General features: G+C 44.9%; 1 protein-coding gene across 15 annotated transcripts in view; it reads left to right on the top strand.

Moving 5' to 3' along the window:
• LOC118383788 (E3 ubiquitin-protein ligase TRIP12) overlaps window positions 1-13174 on the top strand; it is a 52511-nt gene that overhangs the window by 37292 nt on the left and 2045 nt on the right. For all 15 annotated transcript variants that reach the window (XM_052523499.1, XM_052523489.1, XM_052523484.1 and 12 more), the window contains 15 exons: window positions 215-406; window positions 2519-2670; window positions 2880-3037; window positions 4157-4230; window positions 4349-4548; window positions 4791-4918; window positions 7329-7480; window positions 7942-8084; window positions 10643-10799; window positions 11014-11112; window positions 11349-11463; window positions 11749-11903; window positions 12192-12356; window positions 12736-12900; window positions 12986-13099. In XM_052523499.1, coding sequence (XP_052379459.1) covers window positions 215-406; window positions 2519-2670; window positions 2880-3037; window positions 4157-4230; window positions 4349-4548; window positions 4791-4918; window positions 7329-7480; window positions 7942-8084; window positions 10643-10799; window positions 11014-11112; window positions 11349-11463; window positions 11749-11903; window positions 12192-12356; window positions 12736-12900; window positions 12986-13099 — 2169 coding nt within the window. The remainder of the gene's footprint in view (window positions 1-214; window positions 407-2518; window positions 2671-2879; window positions 3038-4156; window positions 4231-4348; window positions 4549-4790; window positions 4919-7328; window positions 7481-7941; window positions 8085-10642; window positions 10800-11013; window positions 11113-11348; window positions 11464-11748; window positions 11904-12191; window positions 12357-12735; window positions 12901-12985; window positions 13100-13174) is intronic.

The raw sequence follows: 13174 nt of genomic DNA, 5'->3' as shown, positions 1-13174 counted from the left end.
TGACAGTAAATACATACTCATTAGTTGACATTTTGGAGTCTGCTTTGCCGACCCTGTTCGCTAATACTAATTTGCAAAAACAGTTTGTTTTGCTGTGCAGTTTTGATAGTACCCTGTACCATCTACACTGCTAGCTAATGACAAGGTAATTAAGGTACGGTAGTGAGTGACTTGGGATATGAAGATAACATTCTTGACTGTTGTCACCCCCCAGATGGACGGTGGTGTGGAGTGCCTCGTGGAGATCTGCAGCATCGTGTCAGAGTCGGACGTGTCGTCGTTCGAGATCCAGCATAGCGGCCTGGTCAAGCAGCTGCTGCTCTACCTGACCTCCAGCAGTGACCGTGACCTGGTCAGCCGTGACATTCGCCTCAAGAGGTTCCTGCACGTCTTCTACGGCTGCCCGGTAAGTCTGTGTTCGGCTGGGCAGATGCACAGAACTTGAATAAGATTCTATTTCTCTGGTCAGAAGTTCGTCTTTCGCCAGATGAAGACTTTCATCCTTTCTCAGTATCCAGTGACTGACAAGGGAGCCAACTCCAGTCTTTTAGTCCATGTAGACAGACACTGGAGCTCAAGGCCCTAGTTATTGGCTATATAACTCATGGCTCTAAATACAGTATTAAGGCAGTATAAGGGTTTGCGCTCAGGCTAGAATGAATGGCGGCTGGTGTGTAGGAGTAAATATAACTAGACTTCAAAAGGTACTCACTCAACAACGCCCCGCCCTCTTGAGTTTTGTGACCTACTTGAGTATTGCATCTATTGCTTATTATATTGTTATGTAGCCTAGACCAGTGTTTCCCAGCTCGGGTCCTCAAGTACCCACAACCGCACACATTTTTGTTGTAGCCCCGGACAAAAACACCTGATTCAACTCATTAATGGCTTGATTATTAGTTGACAAGTTGAGTCGGGTGTTTTTCTCCGAGGCTACAACAATCATGTTGGAGGGACTGGAGTTGGGGAAACACTGGCCTAGACGTTGTCTTTTCTTTATTTTATTGTGAGACGTTTAAATTGTCCCCAAAAGATATATTTGTCTTCTACATATTCCCTGTTATTATACATTGACTTCCTATTCACCATTATCAAAATTAACTATAGCTGCTTGCTCCAGTTACTCACAGCAGGTGTCTTAAGTACATGTCTCCTTCATTTGTTTGTACAGCACAGATGAAGGCTGAAGCGTATGCTCCTTTTTTATTTATACCCAACAAAAATATAAAGGCAACATGCTATAATTTCAAAGATTTTACTGAGTTACAGTTCATATAAGGAAATCATTCAATTGAAATCCATTCATAAGGCATTATCTATGGATTTCACATGACCGGGAATACAGATATGCGTCTGTTGGTCACAGATACCTTAAAAAAAAAAAGTAGTGGAGTGGATCACAACCCAGTGACCACCGTTTTCCTCACGCAGCGCAACACATCTCCTTCGCATATAGGTGATCAGGCTGTGGAATGCTGTCCCACTCCTCTTCACTGGCTGTCTGAAGTTGCTGGATATTGTCGGGAACTGGAACATATTGTCGTACACTTCGATCCAGGGCATCCCCAAACATGCTCAGTGGGTGACATGTCTGAGTTTGCAGGCCGTGGGAGAACTGGGACATTTTCAGCTTACAGGAATTGTGTACAGATCCTTCCGACATGGGGCTGTGCATTATCAGGCTGAAACATAAGGTGATGGCGGCGGATGAGTGGCACAATAATGGGCCTCAGTATCTCGTCACGGTAACCGCTCGCCCACACAACGCCATACACGTGGTCTGCGGTTATGAGACCGGTTGGACATACTGCCAAATTCTCTAAAACAATGTTGGAGGTGGCTTATGGTAGAGAAATGAAGGTTCATTTCTCAGACAATAGCTCTGGTGGACGTTCCTGCAGTCAGAATGCCAATTGCACTCCCTTAACTTCAGTGGCATTGTGTTGTGATAAAACGGCACATTTATTTTGTGGCCTTTTAGTTTCCCCAGCACAAGGTGCACCTGTGTATTGGCTGTGCTGTTTAATTGGCTCCTTGATATGCCATACCTGTCAGGTGGATGGATTATCTTGGCAAAGGAGAAATTGTCTCAACAGGGATGTAAACAAATTTGTGCTCAAAAATTAGATCTTTATGTATGGATTTTAAAGAATTTGAATTTCTTTCAAGCATGGATCACATTAAATTATTAGTTATTTTTGTGTCTCGGCCTCCTTGGGTTTTTCCTTTTCATGGTTTAGTACCAGAAACATGTGAACTCTAAACACAGCCAACACAATTGACTGCTAAACCATGCTTTTGTCAGCTGTTTTTTTGTTGTTGTTTTTTACAACGGTGGAGTTCAACAATGGTTATAGCTGCTAGGAAACAAATGGAATAGAACTGAGGAACTACCTAAACTTAAACCAATAATAAATGCTTATTTTCATTTTCTATTGCAAAATATGTTTATACGGTGTGCCGTAATGAATGCGACGCATGTTTTGAAGCGTGTCCCTGCTGCGTTTTGCCCTTCCAGATCCCGGGGATGGAACCGGCAGGCCGCCTGGAGCCGTCTGAGAACGGACCCCTGCTGTCACTGGTGCACAAGATGAACAACTGCCTAAGCCAGATGGAGCAGTTTCCTGTCAAGGTGCACGACTTCCCCAGTGGCAACGGCAATGGGAGCAGGTTAGTTTATTTACCTTGTCCCAGCTCTTCCTTCAATTTCTTCCTTTTGTTCCACAAACATTCTATTTTTAATGTCAGTCATTCACTTGTCCATTTATTGTGTGATGCCAATTGGCCCTATTGAAGTCTATATGGGTATAGGTGAAGGGGACTTGCCAGTATTCACCTCTGTATCATTGTGATTATGTGTGTGTGTGTGTCTCCTTCAGAGGGTCTCAGGCCCTGAAGTTCTTCAACACACACCAACTCAAGTGTCAGCTGCAGAGGCACCCGGACTGTACCAATGTGAAGCAGTGGAAGGGGGGCCCGGTGAAGATTGATCCCCTGGCCTTGGTACAGGCAATTGAACGTTACCTGGTTGTCCGAGGTAAGCACTGGGAACTCTCACTTTTGCATTGAGTTACTGACTCAACTTCTTATGGTATAGGGGACGCTTGCGTCCCACTTGGCCAAAAGCCAGGGAAAATGCAGCGCGGCAAATTCAAATAAAATTATAAAATCAGACTTTCATTAAATCACACATGTAAGATACTAAATTAAAGCTACAAATTGTGAGTGTAGCTCGTTGTGAGTCCAGCCAACATGTCAGATTTTAAAAAGATTTTTAGGCGAAAGCATAAGAAGCTATTATCTGATGATAGCACAACAGTAAACAAAGAGTAGCATATTTCAACCCTGCAGACGCTACACAAAACGCATAAATAAACCAGAAAAAAACAGCTTCCCAATTGCGCAACGTCACTACAAAATATCTGAAAAGTTGCCTGTAAACTTTGCCAAAACATTTCAAACTGCTTTTGTAATACAACTAGGTATTTTTAAACGTTAATAATCGATCAAATTGAAGACGGTTCTATCTGTTTTCAATAGAGGACGAGAGGAAACTAACGCTACTTTTTAAGTCTTGCGCAACTCTCAACAGTGTTACCCATTTCCTAGATGGCTGTACTTCTTCATTGCACAAAGGAATAACCTCAACCAAATTCCAAAGACTGGTGACATCCAGTGGAAGCGGTAAGAACTGAAAACAAGTGCCTAAGAAATATCATTTCCCAATGAGACTGAACAGACAGACCTAAAAAAAAAAAACTGAATGGTTAGTCGTCAGGGTTTTGCCTGCTACATAAGTTCTGTTATACTCACAGACGTAATTCAAACAGTTTTAGAAACTTCAGTGTTTTCTATCCAAATCTGCTAATAATATGCATATCTTATATTCTTGGCATGAGTAGCAGGAAGTTGAAATTGGGCATGCTATTTATCCAAAAGTGAAAATGCTGCCCCCTATACCTTAAGTTAAGCCCTTTCACTCCGTGAGGACAGGTCACCCACAAATGATCTTCACCCAGCTGGTCCGCTTTCTCAAGTTCCTTCCCAGAGTATTTCTGTTCTTCCTTTTCTGTTGGCAGAATAGAATGTTTCCTTACATTGCTGACATTAATGGGTAACATGCTGACGTGCTCAATGGGACTTTTTATCTCTAAAGGTTACGGACGAATCAGAGAGGAGGATGAAGACAGTGACGATGATGGTTCAGACGATGAAATTGACGAATCGCTGGTACGTGGCTACAATGTCCTTGCAAAATACTCTCAATATTGGATGATAACTCTCCCCCACCCACCCATAACTTATTCTGTTACCTCCAACCCTAACTTGACCGTCTATCCTGGTATAGGCGGCCCAGTTCCTGAACTCTGGCAGCGTGCGCCACCGGCTACAATTCTACATCGGCGACCACCTGCTGCCCTACAACATGACGGTGTACCAGGCAGTGCGGCAGTTCAGCCTGCAGTCCGAGGAGGAGAGAGAGTCCACGGACGACGAGGCCAACCCGCTCGGGCGGGCTGGCATCTGGACCAAAACCCACACCATATGGTATCCCCTTTTATGCTGGATGGCCACTCACACCAGTCTCTATAGGCTGGACTGGTTAACAAACATAAAGGACTGATTTTTGTATTGGGTGGCTGTTAGACTTGTGCAGTGTAGCCACCTTCCCGGTGATGCGTCACACACACAGGTCTATAGGCGGCTGAGTTGGTGAACGAATGCAACTAACTGACATGGTGATGTAGTCACTTTCCCCGTGATGATTTACACACTCTCTATCCCATCAGGTATAAGCCAGTGAGGGATGATGAGGATGGTACTAAGGATGCGGTGGGAGGTAAGAGGGGCCGGGCACAGACCGCCCCCACCAAGACCTCACCCCGCAACGCTAAGAAACAGGACGAACTGTGGCACGGTAGGAACCACCACCCCTTCTGGGCCTAGACTGGTGGGGTGGGTGTCTGTTGTCTACTGGCCTGGAGACTGAGAAGGACCAGTTCTGCTTGTTTATTTTGTAGTGGAACTCTAAAGTACTATTTACCCTGGGGAAGAAGTAATTTTTTTAAACTGCATTGTTGGTTAGGGACTCGCAAGTAAGAATTTCACTGTAAGGTCTGTTATATTCAGCATTTCACTAAGGTCTACTACACCTGTTGTATTCAGCACATGTGACTAATAAGATTTGATCTGACCTGCTTCTCCTGCTTGAAACAAGTTAATGGACCTTTCGCAAAGCCCTGCCCCACCTTGGTACTGTTGCAACCTTGGTCAACGTTTTCACGAGAAGCCCAATTCCCCTTTCAAACCACTGGAGAAAACCCCTCACAATCATCTCACTGTTTTTAATCCTTAAGTCTCTATTGACGCACCCATGCGTGAATCTAAGTAACATCATTTAAAAATCTGTCAGTTTTTAAGCTAGATGTTTTTTGCCATGGGCCGCGTCTCAATCCACCACGTCTGTCTATGTCGACCTTCTGGATCTGCGGTGGCCGATCTACAGCGGTGCTTGTCAGACCATGAGATATCCCAAAAATTGGTCTTCTCACAAAAAACATCTGTAGAGGAAAGATGTTCTCCGTTTCCACAAGTGTCATGGTAACCCATACAAATGTATGGAGGTATTTTTATGGCAAATAAAGTAAGGGGTTAAATGTCCCAATAACCACATTTTCCTGAGCGTTCTTATCTCCTAGATATAGGAGAGACACTTCAAAACGTCTTGACAACTTTTTTTGGGGGGGGGCAATTTGTGAATGTTATTCAATGCGTTTCTATGGTCTCTAGTAGTAAAGGCCAGATTCAATATTATATATATATATATATATATATATATATATATATATTACATTTTTTTATACTTCAAGTGTTACCAAAATTGAATATCTAAATGTGATCCTTGCTATAACCATTCCATATGTTAGCATAGTAGAACCCACCCACCCCCAACGGCTTAGACTTTTAGAGGTTAATGCACAATGAAATGAGAGTCTACTCCTTGCTAATGGGGAGACTCTTTGCAATGTTGTGGTCATTACACGGAACCTGTCAAATTAGGTTTGTAGTATGGCTAGCCACCGGATGGCTCTGAATGCACTGTCCGTGTTGTACAATTTGGTAAACACTTTTGGTGCTATCAAATCGTTTGCTAATAACTACAGCAGATGAGCACTATATTTCTAATATAGCCAATTTATGTAGCTAACATGCATAACCATTTATATTAACCCTATACGTAACATTGTCTTTAAACACCTGGTAGAGTGTCTGTGCGCAATGAAAATATTAAAGGAAAACACTATATTCAAGAAGAGATCCCCCATAAACACTTTTGGTCCTATATAGTTTTGATCTGCGCAATTACACTGTCAGAGATGGGTGCAAAAAAGATGATTCACTTCTGCTCTTTCGAATGGTCTCGTACGTTTCTAACAATACAACCACAGTATAATTTTGGATTTGAGAAACACTTCCAACAAGCTCTAGTTCATGTATCATAGTTGAATGTGCCCTGGTGCACAATTATTTAGGCAATATTTGTATTTTTTTATTTAACCAGGCAAGTCAGTTAAGAACAATTTCTTATTTACAATGACAGCCTTCTCCGGCCAAACCCGGACGACGCTGGGTCAATTGTGAGCCGCCCTATGGGACTCCCAAACATGGCTGTATGTGATACAGCCCGGGTTCGAACCAGGCACTAAAGTGACGCCTCTTGCACTGAGATACAGTGGCTTAGACTGCTGCGCCACTCGGGAGCCCAATTACATTTTTTTTTTTATATATACTCTTTTTGCCATAGCCATCCATGGCTTCTAAGTGTTTGAAACGTGAGCTTGTCCGAGGTGTCTGTCTACGCTTGCTATCCATCAGCATGCCCAAAATTCTGGGGCAAGGCTTATTGAATGATTAATTGACTTTTTTTTTACCATCAATGAATGTGACCTGAGATGACCTGTTAACACAAACCCACAGATATTGGCTGTTTAATCAATTAATCAAATTTATTTTTTACATCAGCAGTTGTCCCAAAGTGCTTTTGCGCCAACCCCAGGGCCAAAGGGCTTTCAGTCTCAAATGTCAGCCTTTTCTCTACACCGTATTACTTTGAAAGTAGTGCACGCCATAGATCTGACCATTCTATCACCTACACCAAATCTGACCATTCATGTCCTTATCTCATACTGAACATTTTACCATGTCAGTTTAGTTAATACATATCTGGGCGTCATTACATTCATTGGGCACAAAACGTAAGAAAATGACTGAAACAGGAAGGGTGCACTAATGAATATGAACCCGACCTGCTGTCTTTCCCCTCCCAGACGGCGTGTGTCCCAGCGTGGCCAGCCCCTTGGAGATGTACCTCATGTCGGAGCCCCCGGAGAGCATCACCTTCGACGACCCGTCTCTGGATGTCAACCTGCTGCTGAGGGTGCTGCACTCCATTAGTAGTTACTGGTTCTACCTGTACGACGTGAGTAGCCTGTCCTATCCTCCCTCCACCCCGCAGATACTGGCTCAAACTTCACTAACTGACAAACATACTGGTCGAATCCCACATAGCACCCTGTAACCTTTTGTAGTGCGCTACTTTTGACCAGGTCCAAGAGTAGTCCACCATGTAGGGAACAAATTGCCATTTGGGACACAATCCTGTAGGTCTGCCTCCAACAGATTCCACTGTCTATCATACATGATCTACTTAATGCTAAATATGTCTTTGTTGTCTTTGTGGGCTTATAGGGGGTCAAACACAAGTGTACCATCACTATAACTGTCTGCTAGCTAGACAGCCCTCTTAGTGCACACAGTTGCCCCAAAATAACTGTCTCTTCAAACAATACCTAGCAGCCTGTGTCTGTCTCCCTTTGCATCAGAGGGGCAGAGGCACTGCGTTGTTGTAGTTCCAGTCGGCTGAGGGTGTTGTTTTTTCAGAATGCTGTGTCTAAGGAGATCATCCCCACCAGTGAGTTCATCAACAGTAAGCTGACAGCCAAGGCCAACCGACAGCTGCAGGACCCTCTGGTCATCATGACCGGCAACATCCCCACCTGGCTCACAGAGCTTGGGAAGACCTGGTAACTCATCAGACTACTTTCCAGCTCATAACACCTACTGAGTCAGAACACAAAGAAAGCTGCCTAGCTTTTGAATACTAGGCATTACTGGCCTAGTATTCAGTCATGCAATGTCCTCAAACTGCATGTCTAGACCAGGCTTGGGGACAATTTCAAATCAGGAAGTAAATTCCAATTTTCTCTTATAGGCACAAGATTAACCCCCACATAAGGGTGTGTGTGTGTGTGTGTGTGTGTGTGTGTGTGTGTGTGTGTGTGTGTGTACACGCACTCACTAGTTTATTAGGTATTACACACCTTCCCTGACTTTTACGATTGAAAGATGGCATTGAGTCACATGGCTACTAATGGAGATAATCCAGACCCCTGGCACCCTCTGTGGCAATGCATTCAGCTAAATGTTTATTATTATTATTATTATTATTCAGACCCCTTGACTTTTTACACATTTTAAGTTTTCAGACCCTTTGCTATTAGACTCGAAATTGAGCTCCAGTGTGTCCTGTTTACAATCTTCCTTGATATTTGTACAACTTGATTTGGAGTGCTAAATTCAATTGATTGGACATGATTTGGAAAGGCACACACCTGTCTATATAAGGTCCCACATTTGACAGTGCACGTCTGAGCAAAAACCAAGCCATGAGATCGAAGGAATTGTCTGTAGAGCTCCGAGACAGGATTATGTCTAGGCTTACATCTGGGAAGGGTTCCAAAAGATTTCTACAACATTGAAGGGCCCCGAGAACACAGTGCCCTCCTTCCATTTAAGAATGATGAAGTTTGGAACCACCAAGTCTATTCCTAGAGCTGGCCGGCCGGCCAAACTGAGCAATCAGGGGAGAATGGCCTAAGTCAGGGAGGTGACCAAGAACCCAGTGGTCACTGACAGCACTTCAGAGTTTCTCTGTGAGGATGGGAGAACCTTCCAGAAGGATAACATCTCTGAAGTACTCCACCAGTCAGGCCTTTATGGTAGAGTGGCCAGATGGAAGCCACTCCTCAGTAAAATGCACATGACAGCCTGGAACCAAAAGGCACCTGAAAGACTGTCAGACCATGAGAATCAAAATTCTCTTTTTTTATGAAACCAAGATTCAACTCTTTGACCTGAATGTCTGGAGGAAATCTGGCAACATCCCTACAATGAAGCATGATGGTGGCAGCATCGTGTGGATGTTTTTCAGCAACAGGGACTGGGAGACTAGTCAGGATCGAGGGAAAGATGAACGGAGCAAAGTACAGAGATCCTTGATGAAAACCTGCTCCAGAGTGCTCAGACTGGGGTGAAAGTTCACCTTCCTACAGGACATCGACAAGTCTCTGAATGTTCTTGAGTGGCCCAGCCAGAGCCCGGACTTGAACCCGATTGAACATCCCTGGAGATGTAATATTTCAGTTCGTAATTTTTAATACATTTGCTAAAATTGTTAAGCCTGTTTTTGCTTTGTCATTATGGGGTATTGTGTGAAGATTGAAGGGAAAAAATGATTTAATCAATTTTAGAATAAGGCTGTAACATAACAAATGTGGGAAAAGTCAAGGGGTCTGAGTACTTTCCGCGTGCACTGTATGTAAAGAAGGCATCGAGGCTTTCAGTTACGTTTCGGTTGAACGTTATAATGGTCAAAACGAGTGACCTAAGCGACTGACCTGTGCCGATCTAATATCTCAAACTCCCGCACTCCTCTGCTTTTCACACACACGTCAGTGTCTAGGGTTTACTGAGAATGGTGCGACAAAAAAAAAACATTGTCAGTGGCATTCCTGTGGGCGAAAACCTGTTGCGAGACGTAGAAGGAGGAGGGAAAGAATCTTGCAAACAGGCGGGCCACGAACAGACCAATAACGGCGCAGAACTGCATCTCACAATGCACAACTCGTAGATCCTTGTCACGGATGGGCTATTGCAGCAGACGACCACACCAGGATCCACTCCTATCTGCAAAAAATGAGAAGCGGCTCCAGTGGCCATGCGATCATCAACACTGGACAATTGAGGAGTGGAATAACATGTAACATGACAGCAAGTTCAGTTTTCTTGAGTGGCCTGTGCAGTCCCCTGACCTCAATCCAATTTAGGATGAGATGGAACGGGCTGAGCGCAGCATGAATGTATCGCCATCCAATCTGCTGTAACTGCATGATGCTATCACATCAGCATGGACCAACATCTCTGTAGAACGTTTCACCTTGTAGAATGCCCCACAGAATTCAGGCAGTTTTGCAGGCTATGGGTGGTCCGACCCAGTACTACACTGAATAAAAAATATAACGGCAACATGCAGTAATTTCAAAGAGTTATAATTCATATAAGGAAATCGGTCAACTGAGAAATGCATTAGTCCCTAATCTATTGATTTCACATGACTGGGAATACAGATGCAACCGTTTTTGTTTTAAAAATGTATTTTCAGTTTATGAACATGAGACCAACACTGTTGCGTTGTTTATTTTTGTTCAGTATAGATGGGTGTACCTAATAAACTGTGTGTGTATGTGTATATATATGCCATGTATTTTGACCAACTATTTAATTCACTCTCCCTCCTCCCCAGTCCCTTCTTCTTCCCGTTCGACACACGGCAGATGCTCTTCTATGTAACAGCGTTTGACCGTGACCGGGCCATGCAGCGCCTCCTCGACACCAACCCCGAGATCAACCAATCAGATTCTCAGGACAGCCGCGTGGCGCCCCGCCTCGACAGGAAAAAGGTGTTGAAAATGTTAGAATGATGTTGGTGTAATGTCACAATCGGCTCAATGCATGCATTTCAAATGCCTTTCTGGAATAGGTTCAAGTATAGCCAAGAAGAGTGGATGTCCCAATTACAATTATCCAGCCAGTTCATCTGCTTTTTGTATCCTGCCGACTCCTGTTGGTCTTGTCACTAACTCTTCCTTTCTGCTCGTCCCCCTCGGTCTCCAGCGAACGATAAACCGTGAGGAGCTGCTGAAGCAGGCGGAGTCAGTGATGCAGGACCTCGGAAGCTCCAGAGCCATGCTGGAGATCCAGTATGAGAACGAGGTACAGTATACGCATTCACACCCTCATTACAGAGCACTTCAATCACCTTCATTTTTAGTTTGTCCCTCTCATAAAAAGTAAGATACCGCGTCGTTTGGGGCATTACATTTTGAACATGACCCTGGACTTATTGGATAGAAGCTCATCTCTTTCTTTCTCTCCCTCCCTCTTTTCCTTTTCTCTCTCCTCTTACTCGGCCTCGCTCTCTCCCTTCTTCCCCCCTATCCTTCTGTCAGGTGGGCACAGGGCTGGGTCCCACCCTGGAGTTCTACGCCCTGGTCTCCCAGGAGCTGCAGAGGGCTGACCTTGGGCTGTGGAGGGGTGAGGAGGTCACCCTGTCCAACCCCAAAGGTAACTTTCTACTCCAACCCTGTGGGGAATAGATTTGTCTCTAAATAAGAGCTCCTAAAAATGTTTTAGTAGTGATTTCTGTAACAAATAAACTACTGTACAGAAATGTGATTTATTTTAGATATAAAGGCTCTCCTACAATTTTCCAAAATGCGCCTAGGTGGCAACTGTTTAGTCACATCTTGCTGAGATATGGGCTCCTGAAGAGGGCACCCACATTGGAACATCTCTTCCTCTCCCTAAATCTCCTCTCTTCTCCACCATCTTGATTTTTCTGTCTCCCAGGAAGCCAAGAAGGGACCAAGTACATGTTCAGCTCCCGAGGGCTGTTTGCCGTTCCCTTCGGCAGGACAACCAAACCGGCGCACATCGCCAAAATCAAGATGAAGTTCCGCTTCCTGGGCAAGCTGATGGCCAAGGCCATAATGGACTTCAGACTGGTAAACCGTACTACTTTGTTGTACCTTGGACCAGTCTCTGTAGTCTCCAATGCCAATGCTTCTAGACCTTCTATTTAGTCCTTTTGGAGTGGTTTTTACACTTGCATTACTTGACTTAAGCCCCGTTTGCTGGGTTTGCAGGAATAAAGTTGGGTGATGTATCTCTCCTCTTCTACAGCCCTCATACATGCTTTCACCTTTCAAGCAGAGTTTTACGTTCACCAGAACCTCTCAGTGGGGAGCCCTCTGCTGAACTAACACCTCTGTCTCCTCTCCACTCCCTCCCAGCTGGACCTGCCCCTGGGGCTGCCCTTCTACAAGTGGATGCTGCGGCACGAGACATCCATCAGCTCCCACGACCTGGTCAACATCGACCCGGGTGTGGCAAAGTCCATCCAGCACCTGGAGGATATAATCCGCCAGAAGAAGAGGCTGGAGCAGGACCTCTCCCAGGTCAGTTCCCGATATACACAATCTCCCCAGCTAACCTCAGTCATTACAATTTGTCTTTGAAAATGAGAACTTGGACGGTTTAACAGAGGTCTTTCTCAGAGATGGCGTTCATAGTGGTAGCTATAGTATGGCTAGATTTACACTTCACTAGACATCCCCTCTGTGACTCCTCACCACGCACTGAGCAAAGGGCTTCGCAGTCCGCACATAAGTTCATGCGTGTCAGAATTTGCAGCTTTGCTCAAGTGTCAGTGATGTTTTGCTAGCCTAACTTCTGAGTTCAACCAGCATGGCCCCTCCCTATCAGATTGCCGAAGCTCCTCCATGTTACGTTCCCCATATTAATAAAAGGCCTGTTTCCTCCATGTGTATCTCCTAGACAAGGGAGACCCTGCAGCAAGCTCTGGAGAGTCTCAACATGAACGGCTGCTCTGTGGAGGACCTGGGCCTGGACTTCACCCTGCCTGGTTTCCCCAACATTGAGCTGAAGAAGGGGGGCAAGGATGTCCCTGTCACCATCTACAACCTGGAGGAGTACCTCAGGGTGGGTAGCTCGGTACACACACACAGGGCTCCTACATATAGACTCTCCACACACCACCTGACCGTTGGTCCTCTTCTCTCTACAGCTGGTGGTCTACTGGACGATGAACGAAGGCGTGTCCCGGCAGTTTGAGTCTTTCAGGGAAGGGTTCGAGTCGGTCTTCCCCCTGCATCACTTGCAGTATTTCTACCCTGAAGAGGTGAGTCCCGCTTATCGCTAATCTCAAGAAACAATGATTTATTTCACTGTTCTGTTTGTCTTCAGGGTGTCACGT

The sequence above is a fragment of the Oncorhynchus keta genome, chromosome 1 (assembly GCF_023373465.1).
Source record: "Oncorhynchus keta strain PuntledgeMale-10-30-2019 chromosome 1, Oket_V2, whole genome shotgun sequence".
NCBI lineage: Eukaryota > Metazoa > Chordata > Actinopteri > Salmoniformes > Salmonidae > Oncorhynchus > Oncorhynchus keta.
This window is presented reverse-complemented; position numbering and strand designations above follow the sequence as displayed.